This window comes from Mustelus asterias, chromosome 2 (genome assembly GCF_964213995.1).
Source record: "Mustelus asterias chromosome 2, sMusAst1.hap1.1, whole genome shotgun sequence".
Lineage (NCBI taxonomy): Eukaryota > Metazoa > Chordata > Chondrichthyes > Carcharhiniformes > Triakidae > Mustelus > Mustelus asterias.
The window spans coordinates 94402453-94426843 of record NC_135802.1 but is presented as its reverse complement, the minus strand read 5'-3'; the positions used below and the strand labels follow the sequence as shown (position 1 = coordinate 94426843).

At 42.8% G+C, this 24391-nt stretch overlaps 1 protein-coding gene across 1 annotated transcript in view; it reads right to left on the bottom strand.

The window, feature by feature from the left end:
* The window catches only part of LOC144503618 (dynein axonemal heavy chain 11-like), a 383758-nt gene that overhangs the window by 39540 nt on the left and 319827 nt on the right, over positions 1-24391 (bottom strand). Inside the window, exon 76 of the mRNA XM_078228239.1 lies at positions 10211-10330. Coding sequence (XP_078084365.1) covers positions 10211-10330 — 120 coding nt within the window. The remainder of the gene's footprint in view (positions 1-10210; positions 10331-24391) is intronic.

The window sequence follows — 24391 nt, the reverse complement described above, 5'->3', positions numbered from 1 at the left end:
CAAAAATGGCATAAATTTCCTCTTTTCCTTTCATCATTATCTTTTTGGATTTTAACTCAGCTTTCTTCAGGGTGTTATTGAGGTGAATCATCGTGGTTTTGAAAATGAAAGCAAAATTCCTTATATACTGTTTGGAATCCTTGAGGGAATAACTAAGCTGATAGCCTGAAGGTTGCTTTAGATCTGGTTGGCTTTTGAAGCTGTTTAGCACAACCCCGGTGATGAAATAAAAGCAAAATACTGCGGATGCTGGAATCTGAAATAAAAACAGGAAATGCTGGAAAATCTCAGCAGGTCTGATAGATTCTGTGGAGAGAGAATAGAGCCAACATTTCGAGGTTCATGATGAAGGGTCATCTAGATTTGAAACATTGGTGTTAGTGTGGGGAAGAAACCCAGTTTGCACGGTCAGCCTGACCTGGAGCCACATATTCCCAGTGCTAGGGCAATTGTACCTATTAAGAATTGCCATCCACCCACCTTGGTGGTCAATGTTGGGACTGAACCTGGAGTAGGGGGCAGCCATGGTTGTGCACCATTGCAACCCGTTAGGTGGGGTAGGGGGAGCACGCCAAGGCTGCTGCCGCCAGGGGGTCACTCTTTGAGCAAAAGACTGCCTGGGTAAGAGGCCTTTCCTGCACAGATTGGAGGCCGTGGGCATATCTGGACTGGTAAAATGTCAGTGGTGGCGGGAAGAGACCCTTAATCGCCCATAAGTGATTCAACAGGCCTCTGGGTGGTAGGGCTGTCTGCCACCTTTCCTGCTGTTGGCAAGATGGCATGAATCACTTATGGGCGATTAAGGGTCCCTTCCCACAACCACTGACATTTTACCAGTCCAGATATGTCCTGGCAGCCTCCAATCTGGTGCAGGACTGACCTCTTATCCGCGCACTCTTTTGCTCAAAGAGTGACCTCTTAGCGGCAGCAGCCGTGGCGTGGTGATACTGACTCCTGCTCCCCCAGATCCCACCTACCTGGTTGCAATGGGGCACAACCATGGCTGCACCCTCCTCCAGGTTCAGTCCCAACTTGGAGTGAGGGAGGTGTGGGATTCTGACGAGCCACCCCACCTTCCCTCTCCATTTTATGGCCTTCTCCCTTCTTTGGCATATCAGGCCAAAGAACTATTGAATCCCTAAAGTACAGAAGGAGGCCATTTGGCCCATCAAGTCTGCACTGACTTTTTGAGAGAGCATCTCAACCATAGAGTCATAGAGGTTTACAGCATGGAAACAGGCCCTTCAGCCCAACTTGTCCATGCCGCCCTTTTTTTTTAAACCCCTAAGCTAATCCCAATTGCCCGCATTTGGCCCATATCCCTCTATACTCATCTTACCCATATAACTGTCTAAATGCTTTTTAAAAGACAAAATTGTACCCGCCTCTACTACTACCTCTGCCAGCTTGTTCCAGACACTCACCACCCTCTGTGTAAAAGAATTGCCCCGCTGGACACTTTTGTATTTCTCCCTTCTCACCTTAAACCTATGCCCTCTAATTTTAGACTCCCCTACCTTTGGGAAAAGATATTGACTAACTAGCTGATCTGTGCCCCTCATTATTTTATAGACCTCTACAAGATCATCCCTCAGCCTCCTACGCTCCAGAGAAAAAAGTCCCAGTCTATCCAGCCTCTCCTTATAATTCAAATCATCAAGTCCCGGTAGCATTCTAGTAAATCTCTTCTGCACTCTTTCTAGTTTAATAATATCCTTTCTATAATAGGGTGACCAGACCCACCCTTTTCCCCGTAACTTCACACATTTGTCTTGGCTTATCTCCCTAACCTACACAACTTTGAATTCTAAGGGGCAATTTAGCATGGCCAACCCACCAAACCTGCAGCCTATAGAGTAATGATGACACAGAAGAAAGCCATTCAGCCCACTGAACCCATGCCAGCTCTCTATAGTGTAATCCAATTGATCCCATTCCTCCGCTCTATTCCTGCAAGTCTGCATGCTTATTTCTTTCAAGTGGCCATAAAATTTCCTTTTGAAATCATTCATGTTTCCACTTCTATCACCCTCATTGTCATCAAGTTCTAGTTCATTACCACTGGCTGTGTAAAAGAAAGTCCCCATAAAATTTGCCCAAAACCTCAAATCTGTGTCCTCTAGCCTTGTACCATCAACCAATGGAAACAGCTTCCCTATGTCCCCCTTATCCAAGCCTGTCTTTTACACCTCTAACAAATCTCCCCTCAATCTCCTTTGCTCCAAAAAGAACACCAGCTTCTCCAACCTAATCTTGTAGCTAAATTCCCTCATCGTCGGAACCATTCTGGTAAACCCTCTCAAGATCCTTAAGCCGTGGTGACCAGGACTGGATGCAGTATTCTAGTTGCGGCCTAACCACAGCTTTATAAAGTTTTAGCATAACTTTTCTACTTTTGTACTCAATATCTTTATTTATGAAGATTTCATATGCTTCGCTAACCACCCTGTGAATATGTACTGTCACCTTCAAAGGTCATTGAACATGATCTTCAGATCCCTCTCACCCTGTACTCTTCTAAGCACAATGCCATTTAGTCTATATTGCCCCTCCCTATCCCTTCGGCCAATGTACATCACCCTCACCATTCATTGTATTAAATTCCATCTGCCACTCGTCTGCCTATTCTGCTAGCCTATCCAAGTCCTGTAGCAGTCAATTGGTATCATTCTCACTGTTTGCCCCTCACCAAATTTGGTATTAGTTTATTTATTTTTATTAGTGTCACAAGTAGGCCCACATTAACACCGCAATGAAGGCATTGTGAAAATCCCCTAGTCGCCACACTCCTGCGCCTGTTCGGGTACACGAAGGGAGAAGTTAGCATGGCCGATGCACCTAACCAGCACGTCTTTTGGATTGTGGGAGCAAACCAGAGCACCCGGAGGAAACCGGAGGACCCGGAGCAAACCCACGCAGACATCCAAGCCAGGAATTGAACCTGGGTCCCTGGCACTGTGCCACAGTGTTGCTGTGCACTGTCAAACTTCAAAATTTTACTTTGCATTTCAATATTCGGGTGATTTATAAATTTTTTAAAAGTGGTCCGAGCACTGAACCAATGGGAACACTGTTGTGCATCATCCATTAACCTGAAAAACAATGGTTTACCACAGCTCACTGATTTCTGTCCTTCAGCCAATCTGAAGGAAATCTACCATCCTTATCTGGTCAGGCCTACATGTGACTCCAGAACCACAGCAATGTGGTTAGTTCTATGTTCTATGTTAACTGTCCTCTTAAATGGCCTAGCAAGTCACCCAGTTTCAAGGACAACTAGGGATGGACAATAAATGCTGGCCAGTTAGCGATGCCCATGTCCCACAAATACATTTTTAAAAACCTAGCTCTCTCACTGGCTTCTTTCCCCTCTGTGTGAAGCCCCTCTGCTGCACCATATTGTGGACCAGCAAATGATCACGACCTTTGAGATCGTTGCAGGTGAATATGACTCCAGAGTAATCTAAATTACATCTTCAGAAAGCCTGTTCAATGCTGCTCCCAGTCTGCGCATGCCTGCTATTTAATTGCCTTTTGGGTTCTATCTGCCTTGCCTAAAGGGGGTGAACAGCCACCTCCTTCTGTCCCCAGAAGCCAACCACAGACCTGTGGTATGCAGTGGAACAGCTGAAGGATGAGAATGTCATGGTAACTTCCTGCAAAACGTACACATATGTACAGAAACACCTTGCTGTGGTCACAACACTTGAACGTTCAGTGAGTGGAATGATTTCCTATTCACAAATTTATCCGGCGGATGAACTGGTGCCCTAATAGTGATCTGTGTACAGTCAATCGCTCCCTCAACTTGCAGGAAGCTAGTTGTGTCAGCAAAACCTCTGGACCTCTGCGTCTGTGACAACACATCTGTGAAAATGTTTGTGTTACCCCACCTAAGCAAAGAGTGCATCTGGCTGTCACGCACTGCGGCAGCTTATTGGGAAATGCGTAGACCCTGAAAGGAACCAGCTGCATGTAAATTGAGAGCCATAGTGATCTTCAGTACACTGGCATGGCATGGAGGTTGTTTGACTGTGGCGCCAGATGTTTCTGAACGGGGCACATATCGCTGCAACCATTTATCGGGGGACTTGGGCTCTGTGTATACTGGCTTTCCATCATGTCAAGGCAGGACCCCTGGTTCAATGAATGGACTGTTACCTCGGGGTAATAGCTAGCTGTCCTCCTCCTCATCCTCCTTTCTGCTGTGCTGTGTTGGGTTCTGCCAACTCCTTCGTGTGCCATAGCTTTGGCTGCATAGAGTTCCCGCTGCAATGCCTCTGTGGTCTATATGTGGGATGGTGCCATAGAACCATAGAATCCCTTCAGTGCAGAGTCTGCACCGACTCTCTGAAGACCATCCTACCCAGGCCCTCTTCTCCACCCTATCTCCATAACCCCGCACGTTTAGCATGGCCAAACCACCCTAACCTGCACATCTTTGGACTGTGGGAGGAAACCGGAGCACCCGGAGGAAACTTGCACAGACACGGGGAGAACATGCGGACTCTGCACAGACAGTAACCCGAGGCCGGAATTGAACCCGGGTCCCTGGCGTTGAGAAGCAGCAGTGCTAACCACTATGTCACCGTGCCACCCATTTTTCAAATTGCTTTCTTCTCTGCTTCCCCCAGCACTCTATCCTGTCTCCCACCTGGCTGCCTGAGTCAGGGATTTATCCTGATGGGCTGAACAGACATGCCTTGCCAAGTCCACAAGCCCCACTCTCCATGTTCCTCGAAGGTCAGTCACAATCCTTTATTTGTGCTGGTGGAACCTTCTGTGATCCAAGATGAAAAGACAACCCTCGGAAGACTTCCCAAAACTTGTCCACAAAGTTGCAAGTCCCACAAGGCAGCCAGCTCCAGTAAAGAAAATCATTTCAGTTTCAGCTCAATTGCTTTTTAAAATGTACCACCTGATTCAGGAACTGAGCATGTGGAAAGCGCATCGTCCATCCCCTTCATACAAAAATTGGCTTCTGCTGGAAATGGGGCTGTGCCTCGCTATGGATCCAGGGTCCACCTTCCATTTTGGAGCCTCTTTGAAAATCCCAGCTTAAATGCAAGCCTATGCAAAGCTAACCCCCAGAGTAACCCCATGGAAGTGCTTCCCTTCTAAGAGGAACATTACCATAAATTCACAGGTTTGGTTAGCTCATTTGGCAAGATGGCTAGAGTGCGGTGCAGAATGAAACCAACTGGGCAGGTTCGATCCCGGTACCAGCTATGGTAATTCATGGACGCCTACCTCTTTACCTTGCCCCATGCTTGATGTGGAGTGATGACCCTCAAGCTATATTGCCAATTGTCTTCCCTCTAACTGAGAGAGATGCCTATGGTCCTTCATGGACCAGGGCTGATTACCAAACTAAAATTCAGAACTGATTTGGCATATTAAAGTGATTTTTAAACAAAAATAACCAAAATTTGGTCTGATTTCAAATCCTGCAATGGCATTTTTCACAATGGAAATGGATTTGGCAGTATTCACTGAGCATCTCCTGAGAGAATCTGGTCCATGCATGAAGTAAGGATCAGGTAGCAGGGTGCATCGGAGTTTTTGTAGTAGGAGTCAGAAGAAGTTATACCGTACAGATCAATGGGGAGATTAATTCTTAAGTATGGTGGGCCTCCTCAAAACGAATATAGAATATGAAAAAAGATACTGTAAAGAGTGACCAGAGTCATGCCAAGTCATTTGGGACTAAGTTATGAAGAAACTCAATGTGATTGAGTTTAGAATCATAGAATAGAATCCCTACAGTGCAGAAAGCGGCTATACGGCCCATTGAGCTTCCACCAATTCTCCAACAACAATCCCACCCAGGCCCTATCCTCATAACCCCACGTATTTACTCCACTAATCCCCCTAGCCTACACATCTTGGAACACTAAGGGACAATCTCGCTTGGCCAATCAACCTAACATCTTTGGAGTGTGGGAGGAAACGGAGCACCCGGAGGAAACCAAAGCATCCGGAGGAAACCCACGCAGACATGTGGAGAATGTGCAAACTCCACACAGACAATCACCCAAGGTGGGTCCCTGGTGCTGTGAGGCAGCAGTGCTAACCACTGGAGAAAATGAAGCCTAATGTGATATAGATCTTCAACAGATGGCAGCTAAACTGAAGTAAGCATGTTATGTGGAAAGCTTGGATAATGAGGGAAAGCCCAGAAGGTACAAAATTCACACTTCTTGAACAAGGTGAATGGTTAGGTGAAGAATTATTCTGATAGCATAGGGTATATGGTGCAGATTTCCAGAGAAAGTAGATGAGTTGGCTTACTTGTCATCTTTAAAAGGGAGATGGATGGATATCTGTTGAAAAATGTGACTGAGAATTAGAGAGACACTTAACAAAGTTTGATTTTTTTCTCTCTGGGAGACCAGTGAAGGAATTCAGCATTCCTTAAAGTAAAAGGACAACAGATAGAAGAAAGGGAAAAAAAAACAATGATAGAATAATCATCCATGGCCTTCTAACAAAGGAGTCTTAATGGAATGAAGTGTATGTTTTTTGCTGTGGTGATTTCCTTAGATTCTCATGTGGGGTTTTGGTTTACCCTTACCACATAAATAGCAGCACAAAGTAGGTCTGTCACTTGTAGCCATGGGGATTTTAGATTCACTCGTGCAGTAATATGAATTAGATGCAGTGTCCCTAATTGTGTATGTTGCTTAAAATTAACATTATTTTCCTGAGTATAAGTAATTACTCTGGTGTTTGGATTTAACACTAGCTGATTAATAAAAGACCAATACCCAGTTCTGAGAATACTGCAGTCGGACTTGATTTTTTTTTAGGCTGAAACACTTTCCCTCGAATCTGTCAGTAAAACATTATAGCGCTTAGGCAACTTTAATATGAAGCTTTGGCACAGAACTTCAGAAGTTTTAATTAGTTTGAACTACCATTAAATAGCAGTGACTGATATTTAGGGTCCCTTTAAAACGTTAACAACTGAAGCAAGGATTTTAAAGAGCTGTGATGCATTTCTCTTGATATCTCAGTAGAGGGTGCCAAGAGCCCGATAAATCACCTTCAGATTCCACACCAGAATTTATGTTATAAAAAAACATATATTGTAAATCCTATTAATGGAAGAATTCCAGTTTCATTGTCATAAGTAGAAATATTATCCAAGGAGCCATTATTTAAGACAAAAAACAGTAATTTCCATAACCAACAGAATGCTAAATGTGTTTAGGAATTAAGTTCTCGGAATAATGCTAAGACATTTCCTTCAGTTACTTTCTGTACAAAACCATGAGCAGGTTGACTAGGGCTTCTTGTACCCTTTCATTAATCATCTTATGTTAAATCCAAGCACTGTAGATAGTGATTACAGTTGAGATATCTTACAGGTGAAAGCAGTAAATAGGATGAAAACAAGCGGTTGTAATTAATAGATAGACATTGACATAGAATCCTACAGGAGGCGGCCATTCAGCCCATCGAGTCTGCACCAACCACAATCCCACCCAAGCCCTATCCCCATAATCTCATGTATTTACCCTAGCTTGTCCCCCGATGTTTCGATTGAAGAACACAAGTCCTTCAAACAAGCTGTCTACCCTCAATAATGGTCTGCTGTCCAACCTTCTGTTTGCTGTTACTATGCAATCACATTGTAGAGATATTGTACTTTATCAGAATTGCCAAATAATATTAAAGGTTATAAACAGAGATTCATCTAACGTATGTACTTTTGTTTGCTATTTCTTTTTCCTTTCAATTTGTTATTACACAACACTTCAATTTTCATTCTGATATTTTCATTATGAATCCCCACTACAGACAATGAAGAATTAACTTCTGTAAAAACACAGAGCTGCGCAGTGTATGCAATTGCACAAAGCTCCAAACAGGTTCAATTCCCCAACTGGCCACCACTGGCAATGTTGGTCAGCCTCATCTTCTTCGGAGCCTTCAACATGTCATTGATGAAGACAAACATCTCGCCAAGGCCATCCCCACACCCCACTTCTTGCCTTCAAACAACCGCACAACCTCAAACAGACCATTGTCCGCAGCAAACTACCCAGCCTTCAGGAGAACAGTGACCACGACACCTCACAACCCTGCCACAGCAACCTCTGCAAGACGTGCCTGATCATCGACACAGATGCTATCATCTCATGTGAGAACACCATCCACCAGGTACACGGTACATACTCTTGCAACTCGGCCAACGTTGTCTACCTGATACGCTGCAGGAAAGGATGTCCCGAGGCATGGTACATTGGGGAGGCCATGCAGACACTATGCCAACGGATGAATGAACACCGCCCGACAATCACCAGGCAGGAGTGCTCCCTTCCTGTTGGGGAACACTTCAGCGATCACGGGCATTCGGCCTCTGATCTTCAGGTAAGTGTTCTCCAAGGCAGCCTTCACGACACACGATAGCGCAGAATCGCTAAGCAGAGACTGATAGCCAAGTTCCGAACACATGAGGACGGCCTAAACCGGGATCGTGGGTTCATGTCACACTATCTGTAACCCCCATGACTTGCCTGGGCTTGCAAAACCTCACTAACTGTCCTGGCTGGAGACAATACACATCTCTTTAACCTGTGTTTAACCCTCTCTCCACTCACATTGTCTGTACCTTTAAGATTTGATTACCTGTAAAGACTCGCATTCCAACCATTATTTTGCAAATTGAGTTTGTGTCTTTATATGCCCTGTTTGTGAACTGAAATCCCACTCACCTGATGAAGAAGCAGCGCTTCGAAAGCTAGTGGCTTTTGCTACTAAATAAACCTGTTGGACTTTAACCTGGTGTTGTGAGACTTCTTACAATATTGGTCAGTCCAGGCAAACTGAAATTTCAGCCTAATCTACTCTGGTTCTACGTAACTGGTCTCTGTATGGCTTCTTCCATCATCAATAAAGTCAAGGGGACTGACTGGATCCAGCCAATGTGCTGAACTTCAGCGTGGGGCAATCATACAACAAATGCAAACTCTGCTTTGATTCCAGATTTTAAAAATATTGTTTTTGCTTTAATATTAAATGTTAAGTAAGTGATGCTACTTTTCCCATCAATTGTTTGTGTTATAAAAACACATGAACAAGGAGCAGGAGTAGGCAATTCGGCCCTTCAAGCCTGCTCCACCATTTAATAAGATCTTGGCTGATTTTATAGTAACTTCAAATCTGCATCCCGCCTACCCCCGATAATCCATCACCCCCTTGCTTACCAAGAATCATTCCATCTCTACCTTAAAAATATTTGAAGCCTTTGCTTCCACTAGCTTTTCAGGAAGAGAATTCCATAGACTCACAACCCTCGGAGAAAATATTTTTTCTCATCTCCATTATAAATGGGCAACCCTTTATTTTTAAACAGTGACCCCCTAGTTTGAGATCCTCTCCACATCCACCCTGTCAAGACCCCTCAGGATCTTGTATGTTTCAATCAAGTCGCTTCTTATTCTTTTAAACTCCAGCGGATACAAGCTTAGCCTGTCTAACCTTTTTTTATAAAGCAGGTATTAATCAGGTAAACCTTCTGTAAACTGCTTCCAATGCATTTACATCCTTGCTTAAATAAAGTGACCAATACTGTACACAGTACTCCAGATGTGGTCTCATTGCTGCTCTGTATAACTGAAGCATAACCTCCCTACTTTTGTATTCAATTCCCTTTGCAATAAATGCTAACATTCTATCAGCTTTCCTAATTACTTGCTGTACCTGCATTCTGTAGCATTAATCATGCGCGTTCCACAAAATTTCAATGTCCTCCATTCAAAGCAGAAAGGAAGATTAAATTAATCCAAGGCTTTTTGGCAATGACCTAATAACAAGCCATTCACCCACTCACTCACCGAGTCTGAAGGAATATTGTCTGAAGAACGGCAAATGAGGTTGATAAAGGAAAACAGGATAGAAAAGTTTCCTACGGCACAACTTCAATCCTGGACAAAGGAATTTAATTACTGATAAACATTATGTTCATATGTCATCAACTTGTCTTTGCTGAATGGGATGTGATGGAACTTAATTTGTAATCTTTCCACTGTTTCCTTTAGTCGTGTTTTATGTGGACAACCCAAACACCAATAAGGCTCCAAAGTATCTTCTTCAATTTTAAAAATTACCTAATTTATGTAATCCTTTTCTTCTGGCATTTCCTTGTTTCCAAGTTTCCTTGTTAGAATCAGTGCCAAAATCAACAAAAGATTACAATACTTACCATGTTTGGATGCATGAATTCCTCTAAGTAAGTACGGCATAGTCTCCTGTCCCAATCATCAGTAATGTGCCCTCCATACATGATCTCCCCAAAGAGATAGCGCAGGTCTTCCCAAGGCACCTACAGCAATAGAAAAGCACTTAAATTATTCCCCATTCTAGTTAAATTGTATAAGGTTAATTTGTCATAGTGAACAATCATATTGTAAAGTCAGAAATATCCTTTTCATATGTATGATCAGTAACATCCACTGTCATGATCAGGTTTTGCAATTAATTTCAATGACATGATAAAGGCAAAGTGAGCTCTGAGACATCCTGTGATTCAGGAAGTAGGGCCCTGTATTATCAGAGTGAAGTCTTGTGGTCTACTTTGGATGTACACGTGGAACTGTCCTGACAATTTACAGCCCAGTTCAAATATAATTTGGATAATACCCCATAATATTTCTGAAGTTCCTGCAAGCTGGTGCTTTGCTGAGGTGAATCAATATTCCGCTTGTGGGGCAAGAATATGCCAGGGCACCGGCCTGGCAGGAAGTTCATACTAGGAGCTTTATAAAATTGTTCAAATAATGCTGGGACATTGCAAGACCACCTCCTACGCTTTTATCTTACTTTTACATTGCTTCCAAATCATGTCCTTGTGAATGAGTGCTTAAGGCAGTTAGGCGGTGAGTAGGAAGCAACAATAAGTTGGAAAAAGTTCAGTAGATGTTGACTTAGCAATTTTGGACCATTTCTAGCCCACTTTCCCTCAACTTATTTTGATAGGTACTTAGGTTTTCATGCGCTTATGGTTCTCATTCTTTTTTGCCCCGAACATCGTTACTGAATGCAGAGGCGGGAAGGCTTCAGAAGGACACGGACAGGTTAGGAGAATGGGCAAAGAAGTGGCAGATGGAATACAATGTGGGAAAGGGTGAAGTTATATACTTTGGTAGGAAGAATACAGGTGCAGACTATTTTCTAAATGGGGAGAGAATAATTTCCAGACCATTAAGTGCTGCACGGGGTCCAATTCTCAAGGTAGATTGCAACTCTAGCAGATGACTGATGTGTGTAAAGGTTTGAATAGACGTTAAACTGGATGGTTCATCAGAAACACCCCCACAGTATATAGTGCTGCTTGAAAGCAGGCATGTCAGCTCACTCATCAGTTGACGAAGCCTGATTGGATTCATCCATCGAGATTCCATCAGCAAGAGGCACAGGTATTGTCATACGCTGGCAACAACAATGGGAACCATCTTCAGTGGTTAGCACTGCTGCCTCACATTGCCAGGGACCCGGGTTCAATTCCGACCTCAGGTCTGTGTGGAGTTTACACATTCTCCCCGCGTGTGTGGTATTCCTCCGGGTGCTCCAGTTTCCTCCCACACTCCAAAGATCTGTTTGTTAAATTGCCCCTTAGTGTCAAGGGACTTGCAGGGTAAACATGTGGGGTTACGGGGATAGGGCCTGGATGGGATTGTTGTCAGTACAGGCTTAATGGGCTGAATGGCCTCTTTCTGCACTGTAAGGATTCTATTATTTGGGTCAAGGGAAACCAGCTATAGAGCCGTGAATCTATTGATAAAACAACCTACTGCGATTACACAACGTAGGGTTAGCACCGCCAATTATATGACAAATCAGCTGCAGCCTCAGGTCTGTTCCCACCATCTTGCAGGCTTGTTGTGATAGGAATTTATGGGGATATTACTGTGCTATGGCACAGAGGGCAGTACTTACAGTTCCCTCCTGAAGCACCAACTGCACTTTGGTACCATTCAAACAGGCAGTCAGACATTGAACTGCTCAGTCACTTGCCCACAGATTTATGCCTGGATCATAGGTTTTATTTTGCTTAATTAACAATCTAAATTACTGAGAGGCTTTGAAGCTGTAACCAGTGGCGTTATGGGGAAATTCTTCAGATTGTTAATAGTTCAAGCAAACATTAGCGTAGAGAAGTAAGTTGTTCAGACCAATAAAAGTACAAAGTGACTTTTAAAAAATCCAGAAATTGCTGGAAATGCAGAGCAGATCTGAGATCTTAGTACTCATCCAACATTTTCACTTCTTTCCAGAGCTTTTCAAGTCATTAAAGTCACGAGCTTCCTCTTTGTAATATCAACTTATCTATGGTTTCTTTGGTATTCTCAATGCTGTAATTTACTTAAGAAAGCAATACTGAAAGGCAATTGATCATTCTTCTACAACGCTTCATTTAAATCCTAATAATCAAAACAAATTTGTTGTAATATCGCTGGTCAGAGCTTCAATACCGCATAGCGATTCAACTAAAAATATTAAACAGTACTCGTTGTATTTTAATATTCAAATTTGGACTTATATTTGAATGCAACATAAGTGAAGTTCATTTTAGTAACCAACTCCATGTGTGGTAGCACCATGGATTGCTAAAGAACATTGGATAAGGTACCGCACAAAAGTTTACTTAATAAGAAAAGAGCCCATGGTGTTGGGAGTAGTATATTGACATAGATAGAGGATTGGCTAACTGATAGAAGAGTTGGGATAAGAGAGGCATTTTCAGGATGGCAACCTGTAACTCGAGGAGTGCCACAGAGATCAGTGCTGAGGTCACAATTATTTACAATATATTTCCACGACTTAAGACCACAAAATCCACTGGCGCAAGGTCAGTGCACTGACAGATGTGCAAATGTGCAGTGGCCCACTCAGCATGCTGATTTTTGCCTCTTCAGTGGGAATAGGCCCTGCCCCCTGAAATTTAATGATATTCACGCTCGTGGCCTCTGCAGTGCACAGAGTGTGGGAGATTCTTATCTGAACTCCCACTGAAAAAAACAGCACGAATTACTCCAGTTTTCACATGAATTCGACACTTAGAATTCCTTTGGGAGAATTCTGCCCATGCACTTTGGTAGATAGAATAAGTGAGCTGAATATTACATAAATGAAGAAAGAGGCAGATAGCTGCAGCACAGAAGGATTTTGGGGTTCTTATGCATAAATCACAAAATGTTGGCATGCAAGTTGAATAGGTAATAGGGAAGGCAAATGGAATGTTGGCCTTTGTTTCAAAGGGAATGGAGTATAAATATAGGGAAGTTTTGCTAAAACTATAAAAGGCACTAGTTAGACCACACCTGGAATACTGTGAACAGTTTTGATTCCCTTATCTAAGCAAAGATATACTGGCATTGGAAGCGGTTCAGAGAAGGTTTACTAGTTGATCCTGAGTCTGAAGGGATTTTCTTATGAGAGGTTGAGTAGGTTGGGCCTATACTCATTGGAATTTAGAATGAGAGAAAACCTTCTTGAAACATATAGGGTTCTCAGTGGGGCTTAACAGGGTAGATGCTGAGAGATTCTTTGCCTTGTGGGAGAGTCTAGGACAAGAGGGTATAATCTCAAAGTAAGCGGTCGCCCATTTAAGACAGATATAAGGAGGAATTTCTTCTCTCAGAGGATAGTGAAGTAGTGGAATTCTTTACCACAGAAGGCTGTAGAAGTTGGGTCATTCAGTATGTTCAAGGCTGAGCTAGACAGATTTTTAATCAGTAAGGGAATCAAGGGTTAAGGGGATAAGGCAGAAAAGTGGAGTTGAGGATATCATATCAGGTCAATCATGATCTCATTGAATGGCGGAGCAGACTCGATGGGCCGAATGTTCTACTTCTGCTCCTATGGTTTGCTGTAGTTTTGATAAACAAAAAGCTGCAAATGCTAAAATGAAATAAGATGCTAAAATTGCTGGTCAACATTTTGGGTGAAGATCCTTCTTAAGACTTTGTGAATGAAAGACAACAAAACCAATTTGTGGGAATATCTAAAGCAAAAGGGCCTTTTATATTGGTCTTTTGAAATTTAGATTCTGGGAGTCTGGTATCCACGAGTCATCTGCTGGCAATGATGTTATTAAATTAATTTTCTGTAGGCCAAGACAGACTCAGGTACAACTGAGGAAACAATAAATGGAGGTCAGGAGTATATGTATGCTACCTACAATTACAAAGAGACAGCTCATGAGTTTAATGCTTATTAAATATACTTAATTTGCAAAGAGTAAAATAATGTCAGAAAATGTACCAAGATCATGTATGTGCTGCATATTTTTAAAATTTATGTTTTCACTGAATTTTGTTTCTGGGCTTCAAGACAGTAAAATAGCAGTTAAATAAAAGAATGATTTACTTGTCCGGTAAAGCACTCACAACAAAAGTCAATCGAGGCAACGGTCAAGGAAGATTGGTGACTGAGGACACATATTGTGCTGTAGCATTTCTTGCTCACATCAAGATTAAATATGGGAAATTGTTTGAGGGTGTGAACGAACCAGTCTGGATTTGAATGGCTGATGTAATGTGTCTGTTTATTAGCTGGCGAGTGGATGACAACCCTTCTGTGGCTATATCCAGGAGCCCTCAATGCGATTAAAAGCTACTCAGGCAGTTTGCTGCTGGATCTCCTGAATCCTGGCGGGCAGATGTCCCGTCTCCAAGAGCTGCTGGCCAGTCGGAGATTAGGACCTTGCGATGCCATTAGGAGCGGTGGCCACCACCAGTACTGCAGAGGGTTACAGGAGAAAGGTTACTGCTGGAGCCCCAGACCACTGGTAAATGGGGCAGGCTCGCTGTGGCCATTCAGGCAGGTCCCGGTGAGGTGGAGGAGTGGGGAAGAGTGAGGGCTTGGTGTAGAGGGTGGGTGTCTTTTTGCAGGAGCAGCCCTTGATGCTGGCGGGTCCCTCCACTGGGCACAGGATGCCTGAACAAGAGTGACTCACAACACCTACAACAGCTCAGGCATGACCACCAGCTTACCCACATGGCATGACCCAACCCCACCTGCCCACTTCCTGCCCCATTATACAGCGACTCCCTCACTTCCCAGCCTGCTCCTCCCCTGGGGGGTGCACTAAATTCCATAGAAATACAGAATGGTTACAGCACAGAGGATGCCATTTGGCACAACGTGTCTGTGCTAGCTCGCTGCAGGAGCAAGTCCCACTTCCCAGCCTTTTCCCTGTAGCCCTGCAAATCTTTTCTTTACAAATAATTATCCTATTCCCTTTTGAAAGTCACAATTGAATCTAATTCAGCCACACTCTCAGGCAGTGCATTCTGGTTCTTGATCCTTCCAGCAATGGGAGATGTCTATCTCCATCTACTCTGTCCAGACCCCGCATGATTTTGAACAACTCTGCCAAGTTTACTCTCAAGCATCTCTTCTCCGAAAAGAATCATCCCAGCTTCTGCAACCTATCCTTGTAACTGATGTCTCTCATCCCTGGAACCATTCTGGTAAACCTTTTTACACCTTCACTAATACTTTTGCCTTCTTCCTAAAGTGCAATGCCAAGAATAGGATGCAGTACTCCAGTCAAAGTCAAACCAGATTTGAGACAAGTTCGCCATAACTTCCTTGCTGTTGTAATTCATTTACAAAGCTCAGGATCTCTTATGCCTTATCAAGCACTTTCTCAACCTGTCCTGCTATCTTCAATGAGTTATGCACACATAATCCCAGGTGCCTCTGTTTCAGAACCCCCTTTAGAATTGTATCATTTGGCTTATCACAAAAGCAAAACACTGGATGCTTGAAATCTGAAATAAAAACACAAAATGCTGGAATATTCAATAGATCTGGCAGCAACTGTGGAGAAAAATCTGAGTTAATATTTCAGGACAGGAACTTTTCTTTGGAACAAGTTAGGTATATTGCCTCTCCTCATTCTTCCTACAAGATGCATCACCTCACACTTCTCTGCATTAAATTCAATTTGCCACGTGTCCATTCATTCCACCAGCCTGTCTATATCCTCTTGAAATCTATCACAATTCACAATATTTCCAGGTTTTGTGTCATCAAACATTGGGTCCTACACACCCAAGTTTGTGTCATTAATATAGACCAAGAAAAGTAGTATCCCAATACCAATCCCGAGGGAACCTCACCATATACCGTCTCACCAGTCTGATAAACAACTGTTCACCATTCTCTGTGAGCAGCTACACAATTTCCTGATATACATTCCCTGTATGTGCTTGTGGATTTTTTATCACTTGATGCCACTGAAGAAAGTGCATGGTTATTTCTTATTTTCTTGCTCCCTCTTCAAACTACTCACAAAATTTCAGCTGAATGCAGCAGTAGGGGTGTCCAACTTTCTGGTTTTGTCCCCCATATAGGAACATTCATCTGCTTGTGTTTCAAATGATTGATAACACCAAATCCTGCTGTTCTGATTCAGAGTTTATCCATCAATTAATTAACGCTCCTAAGGACAGATCTTTATAAACCTGCAACCCACAGCACTGATCCAGGATAAACAGCAAATAAGAAATTTAAGTAAAAATGTGAATGAACTACCTGGGTTTCAAGGGGTAGATTAACAGGGTTCATTGACCATAGATTGGATACCTCTGTCCCAGCTTTTCCAATGTAGATGTAGTTTACACCTGACCAGTGAAAAGTAGAGAGGATGGATGGACTATATGTTCCTCTTTTGATGTAATTTAAATGCAGAATAGCTCTTGGCAGATCTTAGTTAAACTGAAAGGAAAATGGTTGCTGCAGTATTTCTTCAACTCATGCTTCGTTTGAGTGCAGACCTTGACTTCTTGCGTGGGATCGTCCTGTGGCACTGTGGTTGGCACTGCTGCCTCACAGCGCCAGGGACCCAGGTTCGATTCCCAGCTTGGGTCACTGTCTGTGTGGAGTTTATACGTTCTCCCTGTGACTGCGTGGCTTTCCTCTGGGTGCACTGGTTTCCTCCCACAATCCAAAGATGTGCTGGTTAGGTGAATTGGCCACGTTAAATTCTCCCTTGTTGTACCCGAACAGTCACCGGATTGTGGTGACTAGGGGATTTTCACAGTAATTTCATTGCAGTGTGAATGCAAGCCTACTTGTGACTAATAAATAAATTTTATTTTATCTTGTTTGTCTAGCTACTTCCAAACAATTTTCTTACTCAGCAGAATTTTTTCCAGACTTGGGAACAAGTGTGAAGCTCAGCTCAGCTCACACTAAATGTACCACAATTGATTCCATCCTTGTCTTAGAATCCAAATGTCTTGGACAATGATCTATTAACCAAATTATGGTGGAAATTTCCTGTCCCGCCCGCTACGGGAATCGTAGCGGGCGGGACAGGACCATACAAAGGTCTGTTGACTTCAGGCGGGATTTTCCAGTCTTGGGGTGAGCGTGGCCAGAAAATCCCAGCCAACATCTCTTATTAGTTGCTAGTAAACAGGGATTCTTTCATCAGCATCTTCCAAACCCATGACCTGTACCACCTGGAAGGACAAGGGCAGCAGATACATGGCACAACACCAGCTGCAAGTTCCCTCCAAGTCACACACCATCCTGACTCCCTTCCTAACAGCACTGTGGATGTTACTACATCACATGGATTGCAGCGGTTCAAGAAAGTAGCACACCATCAGCTTCCCAAGGGTAATTAGGGATGGGCAATAAGTGCTGGCAGCAATGCACACTTCTCATTAACAAGTTTTTAAAAAAGTGTAATGAAAGAATAGTGAGTCAACTTAGTCAGTGACATCTAACGTGTTGACCCTTTACCTTATCTGTGGGTCATTGATCTTGTTTCTTTTTTGGAAAGGTAGTGGTTAGTGAATACATGGACAACCACTCTGTACTGGGACCTCTGCTATTTGTGATATATATAAATGATTTGGAAGAAGGTGTAACTGGTGTAATCAGCAAGTTTGCAGATGACACGAAGATGGCTGGACTTGCGGATAGCGAAGAGCATTGTCGGGCAATACAGCAGGATATAAATAGGCTGGAAAATTGGGCGGAGAGGTGGCAAATGGAGTTTAATCCGGATAAATGCGAAGTGATGCATTTTGGAAGAAATAATGTAGGGAGGAGTTATACAATAAATGGCAGAGTCATCAGGAGTATAGAAACACAGAGGGACCTAGGTGTGCAAGTCCACAAATCCTTGAAGGTGGCAACACAGGTGGAGAAGGTGGTGAAGAAGGCATATGGTATGCTTGCCTTTATAGGACGGGGTATAGAGTATAAAAGCTGGAGTCTGATGATGCAGCTGTATAGAATGCTGGTAGGCCACATTTGGAGTACTGCGTCCAGTTCTGGTCGCCGCACTACCAGAAGGACGTGGAGGCGTTAGAGAGAGTGCAGAGAAGGTTTACCAGGATGTTGCCTGGTATGGAGGGTCTTAGCTATGAGGAGAGATTGGGTAGACTGGGGTTGTTCTCCTTGGAAAGACGGAGAATGAGGGGAGATCTAATAGAGGTGTACAAGATTATGAAGGGTATAGATAGGGTGAACAGTGGGAAGCTTTTTCCCAGGTCGGAGGTGACGATCACGAGGGGTCACGGGCTCAAGCTGAGAGGGGCGAAGTATAACTCAGATATCAGAGGGACGTTTTTTTACACAGAGGGTGGTGGGGGCCTGGAATGCGCTGCCAAGTAGGGTGGTGGAGGCAGGCACGCTGACATCGTTTAAGACTTACCTGGATAGTCACATGAGCAGCCTGGGAATGAAGGGATACAAACGATTGGTCTAGTTGGACCAAGGAGTGGCACAGGCTTGGAGGGCCGAAGGGCCTGTTTCCTGTGCTGTACTGTTCTTTGTTCTTTACATACATACCAAGGATTTAGCAGGTTGAATCAATAATTTTCCACAGAAGTACTGCCCCAATTTTAATTCAGGGTGATAACTGAATGTGTGGGCTGAATTGAGTGGAGATTGTCTAGCTCCCCAGGGAGTGAGGCCAGAGAGATTTTAATTCACTCCGTCACTTCAATAGTTATGAGGCCCCAGCTTGTTGCTAGTGGCCAGTTACCACGGTTCTGAAAGCCCAGAAGTTAAAATGTTGGATAGAAATGCAGAGGCTTCAGTCTGGGTTCAATTTGACATGCCCCCCCCCCCCCCCCAACCATCTATTATTCACTCTACCATTCTACTACTACCCTGTTGGGCAGGCAAAGTTAAAATCAGGCTTTATGGTACTCTACGTTAGTCTCTTAATCGTTAAGTGCAACCATACCAGTTACAATTCAGTTACTAGGAAATATAAGAGATTGTTAGCATTCCAAACACACACACTGTTTCTTGTGCATGTGTTTCACCTTGTACCCACCAATTCAATGTAACCCCTAATGTGAAAATGCAATCATATAATTATTTTCAGAAGATAATTATTTTGAATATATTTATTCTAGATCCTTGTCAAAATTATATGGTCTAATATAAGTTCAACTACAAATAAAACACTTATGTGCACATGAACTATAGCAAACCAACAATTTTATCCTTAAAAATTAATATTATTCCCAAAGACAGCTATTACTGTGGCATATGAGACATTTTTCTAAATGAGAAAAATCTTAGACTGGTTCTGGTCCAACTGTATATTTACAGGAGCGTATGTTGATCCAATAAGTCTGTTTTCATAACTATGTAGATTAGTATGGTAATAATAAACATTTCAGGATTGCTGTAGGTTTGGATAGGTCAGAATTCAGGGTTACTGAAGGGTTATGCCCAATGTCTAGAGGTGGTCATTGGTAAGATGGTTAATAATGCACACTGCCATTTCTCTTGTATCGACTTGTCCTTCTCAATGAGGCTGTGTTTTGGAATTGAAGAGGAGACCTAGTTATGCAGTTTTTAAGGCTGGATGCTGAGTATCTGCTCCACCTGGAGCATGTCCCACATTTCTGTGGTGGGGCTTCACCATGCAATAGGTTGTAGTTTTTTTTATCATGTTGATTGGAGGCTGTATTTGTAAACCTTTTGAGGCATGCTCACATGGAGGAAACATTGACAATGTAATGCTGGCCATTATCTTCCCATACTGCTGATCAGAATGGTTTAATTTGAGAGAAAGACTGTGTGATAAGATACTGGCCACAATATTCTCAACATTCACCAGCTATAGAGCTCGTTATAAGTGTGCTAAGATTTGTTTAGCAGAATGAGTTGATTTTTAAAATTTCACTCTTATGTGGTGATTATGAGGATTTTTTTCTTTCATTAAGTTATCTTTCATTCTTCCAAGCAGTCTGTTTTCTTGATGGTGGGCAGGCTACATAGGGTATAGAGATGTATGTATGTGATGTTTGTGTTCGAGGCTAAACTATGGTAAGGGTTGTGGAGAGGTCTTGTTGGAGTGAACAATACAAGATTCCTGGGTGAAGTGTTTGATTGGGAAGAAGTGGAACATACATTACTGAGTGAGGTAGGATTCCTTTATTAGTTATTAGAGGGACAATACCTTGCTATCGTGGAGGAGTTAGCTGAGACTGGTGATAACTTCTTTCTGGCTCTGAATCTGTTCCCAGTAGGTGCACTCAACAGTTCAGTTTCGTATCATTTAGAGCAGATAGTCGACAACTATTAATGTGATCTTCAACAATGATCAAGGCTCTCTCCAGACTCATAACTATACATCAGCTGTGGATGTTTCTAGACCCATCCTGGGATAAGCATATCTCAAGTTCCTTTTTCTTTCTTGTTTTGCTAATGTTAATTTGAAAATTTATTAAACATTCCTGAACAATTCAACTCCAATTTATGTATGGTACGTTGCGACTCATTCACTGCACATTATTCAGACAGAAGTTAACATGAAATAACTATGTAAATTACATATCTGAAAAAGTGAATGTTTTATAAATTATAGACAAGCACATTTAGCCTTGCATGGGTTAATCACTTTCATCATTTTTAAAGTTGGGTTTGGCTAATGAATATAATCTGCTTCTGGTTAATAGCATACAGTATTCATTAGCACTTGCCAGATTTTGCTGACAAAAATGCACTATCAAGCCAGGAGGATGTGAAATTAATTATCTTCCAAATTACAATCTACTTTAGAATGCATTTTGTTTAACTACTTTGTTTTAATTAAATATTAGAATTATACAAATTGCTCAAATCAAATCAGCACAAAATATTTTACACTTTAGATGCTGTGGCTTGTTTACTTATTCACATTTCAGATTCAAATTACATGAACCATTACGGTCTCAGGCAGATTTAATTACTTTTAATCAACCTCGATTACAATCAAAACATGACTCGCTAAGTGATATACATCTGTTAAAATGTATATGAAGTATCAGAACTGAGAAAGTCAAAGGAAGGAGGAAGCTTAAACTCATAATAATGACAAATATCGGAAAATATACAGTCATTTGTACATCTGACAAGTCCTAAATAGCTACCATCATCATAACTAATTGTTGATGTTCTTCATTCAGTGCAACAAACTGTCAGATGCGCTGTATCCAATTACTTTTCTTCAAATGCTTCATTGCCTGCCTAATGAATTTTGTGTATATTCACATGTAAACCATGTTTGGTTAACATAATGAAGGGCATTTTTTTCTTTACGATCTACATGACCTGAGGTTTTCCCAAAGGAATACAAAGGTGATTTTCAAAAAGTCAAGAATTCGAGTCCTTTGCAGTTATCTTACATGCAAACCACCGAGATGCCACCCTGGTCGCAAGCCTCAAATAAGCAGCATGGTTCCTGCCCAGTTGGATGTTAAGTCACCTAATCAAGGCCCAATCATAATAATCATGCTTTAGCACATTAACAAACAGGAAATTAGCCTCTTGACCTCTGTAAAATATTAGACAGACTGCCATCCAGATGTGATCAGTAAATTGCAGCTTAACAGGAACAGAAAACACAGAAGATGTATCTGACTGATTTCAACATGGCCTTTATCATCAGGGAGAGACTGTTGAGGTGGTGACAGCTTATGGTAAAGTGGCAAATCACCAATCTTAATCTAAACTACATTATAACTGCGGCTATACTTGAAAAATATGTGTGTGGCTGTAAAACACTGAGACTGTCTCAGCTTGTGAAAGGCACGATGTAAATGCAAGTTTGTATTTTACAAAAAGGCAAGAACTTGACTTTGGAGGAAGTAATATTGAATATTATCCTTGCCAATCATAGGATTGAGATTCAAATGGATTTGGCTACATTAAGAAATGGGCAAAGATAAAAGATTTCTAATTGCCAACCCAGGATAATGAGAAGAGATTACAACAATTTGAAATCTATCGACTGCACTCTCCAGGAATTCTCCACAGGAATTCTCAGGCAGGAGGTCAGCAATGAATTCAATGAAAGAGATGATCAGGTGGGGTATAAAATGATCTGTTGGTTTGTAAAACCCCTGTTTTACACTACCATCGTGGACCATTTTCAACTCTCTGATGTAGAAACTTCTATGGGTTTAAACAAAATAAAAACATCAAAATACCTGTACAACATCATTAATTTTACTCAATGAACATTCTTGCCTACGAAAGGTAAAACTCAAACTCAGTAGGGGTGCAAACTGGGAAACGGTAAATTGGCTGCCTGCCTGTCATGCACCCTGTCTGATTTTCCTTTGCAAATGAAAATTGAATTTGGTTTATAATCGGCTGTCAATCCACTATACCTGTTCAGTGCACCTGCTGAAATCTAATTTCACACGCTGTGTCGTTTAATCGATTTAATAAAGTTTTTGTTTGAAGGCCTCAGCCTCTTTCAAACCCTGCGTAGAAATTTATAATTTTGTCCAGAACTGTAACTTTGTTAAAAGGCAGCTCTTGCAGTCTTAAAATGCATTGTGTGTACAATTTTAGTTGTTTAGCCGATAGATTGGCCTTGATGTTAACACCCACTGCTCCTCAGTGTCGCTAAGTAGAAGTCTGATGGTGCGGAATTAGAAACCTAATATAAAGTTAACAATTGCAGTGCAGATTACCCGATGTCTTTCCCAGGCCCTCAAGGAAGCCATCAGCCTCCCCTCTGCCAATTGTAGTTCTCTCTCTCTCCTCCTACCACGACCACATACTTACATCTACAAGCCCCTGATGAGTGTGGCCAACACTCTCCATCCCCACAAGCCCTGATCTCTGACCTTTCACCTTCCTGACTGTCAGGGACTACCCCTAAGATACTTTACTGCAGCCTCCTGCCATTGGCCCATCCCATCCAACAGACAGCTAGCCTATCAACTTGAGTGGCAACCAGGCGGAAAATGGAGTTATGATGTGATGTGATATTACATTCAACAGTCCACCTGAATTTATGTCAATTCCGGGTTAATTGTATTCAGGTAGTGATTATGAACTAGGGAGTCACCTGTGTTCATATGTACAAGAGCTGGCTATAAGCATGGTCATTAGTTGGAGATGTTCAATACGTCTCCGTAAATAAAAGCTTGCAAGCATAAAATGACTAGACTCCAGTTCTAGGTTTAACTGGATGACATCTGAGTTGTAACATCACAGCACAGAATGGTTTCTAAAGATTAAGGTTGGAAATAATAATCGTTTTTTCTTTGGATATAAAAACAAAATCCTCGTGGCCAATGTGGAAAATGGCCGAAAGTGAGTATAATTGATGGGACATGATTACCCTCCGAATGTTCTCAGAGCCTGAGCCACGCAACCAATGGAAGAATGAGGGTTATATATGGACACAGGTTAGAACTCTGATAAAGAGAAAACAAGGTTAGGCCTTGTGACTTGAAGTAAATCAGAGGTAAACGGGGGGGGGGGGTTGCGATTCTCCCATCCTGCCGTGCTAATTTTTTAGTGGGCTGGGAGAATCCCACAGCGGGCAATGCGGAGGATTTGCGCATGGGTTCCCGCCGAAATAGCGTCTTTCAGCGCCAGATTTCCAGTGGGTGTCTGCTCCACGCTGGAAATTGGCAGGGAGGCGGGGTATATATTAAAATCATAATTTTAATATAATTTAAACGCTATTAGCGGGCCCGGGACTGAAGTCTCTGGGCCTGCTAGCATGCTGGGGGCAGGGCCCCACTGCCACTCTGCATAGGCATCGGTGGAGGGAGGGCAGTGATCAGGCTGGGGGGGTCAACCAGGTGGGGGGGGGTTGGGCACTGTAGGGGAGGGTGGGTGCTTGCTACGGGGTGGCCTTGAGGCTGGCCTGGGAATGGTCAAGGGGCCAGCGATTAGGGAGCGGAGAGCGTCGTTGTGGGGGTCACGGGGCTGGCCAGCGTTTGAGCTGACCAGCAACCGGGAGGCTGGAGCCTCTGCGCATGTGCTGATCTCGGCACTGACAGATCGGTGCATGCGTAGAAGCCCACTCAGCACGCTGATTTCAGCCTCTCCAGCAGGGATAGGCCCCACCCCCTGAAATTAAATGATATTCATGCTGGTGGCCTCTGCA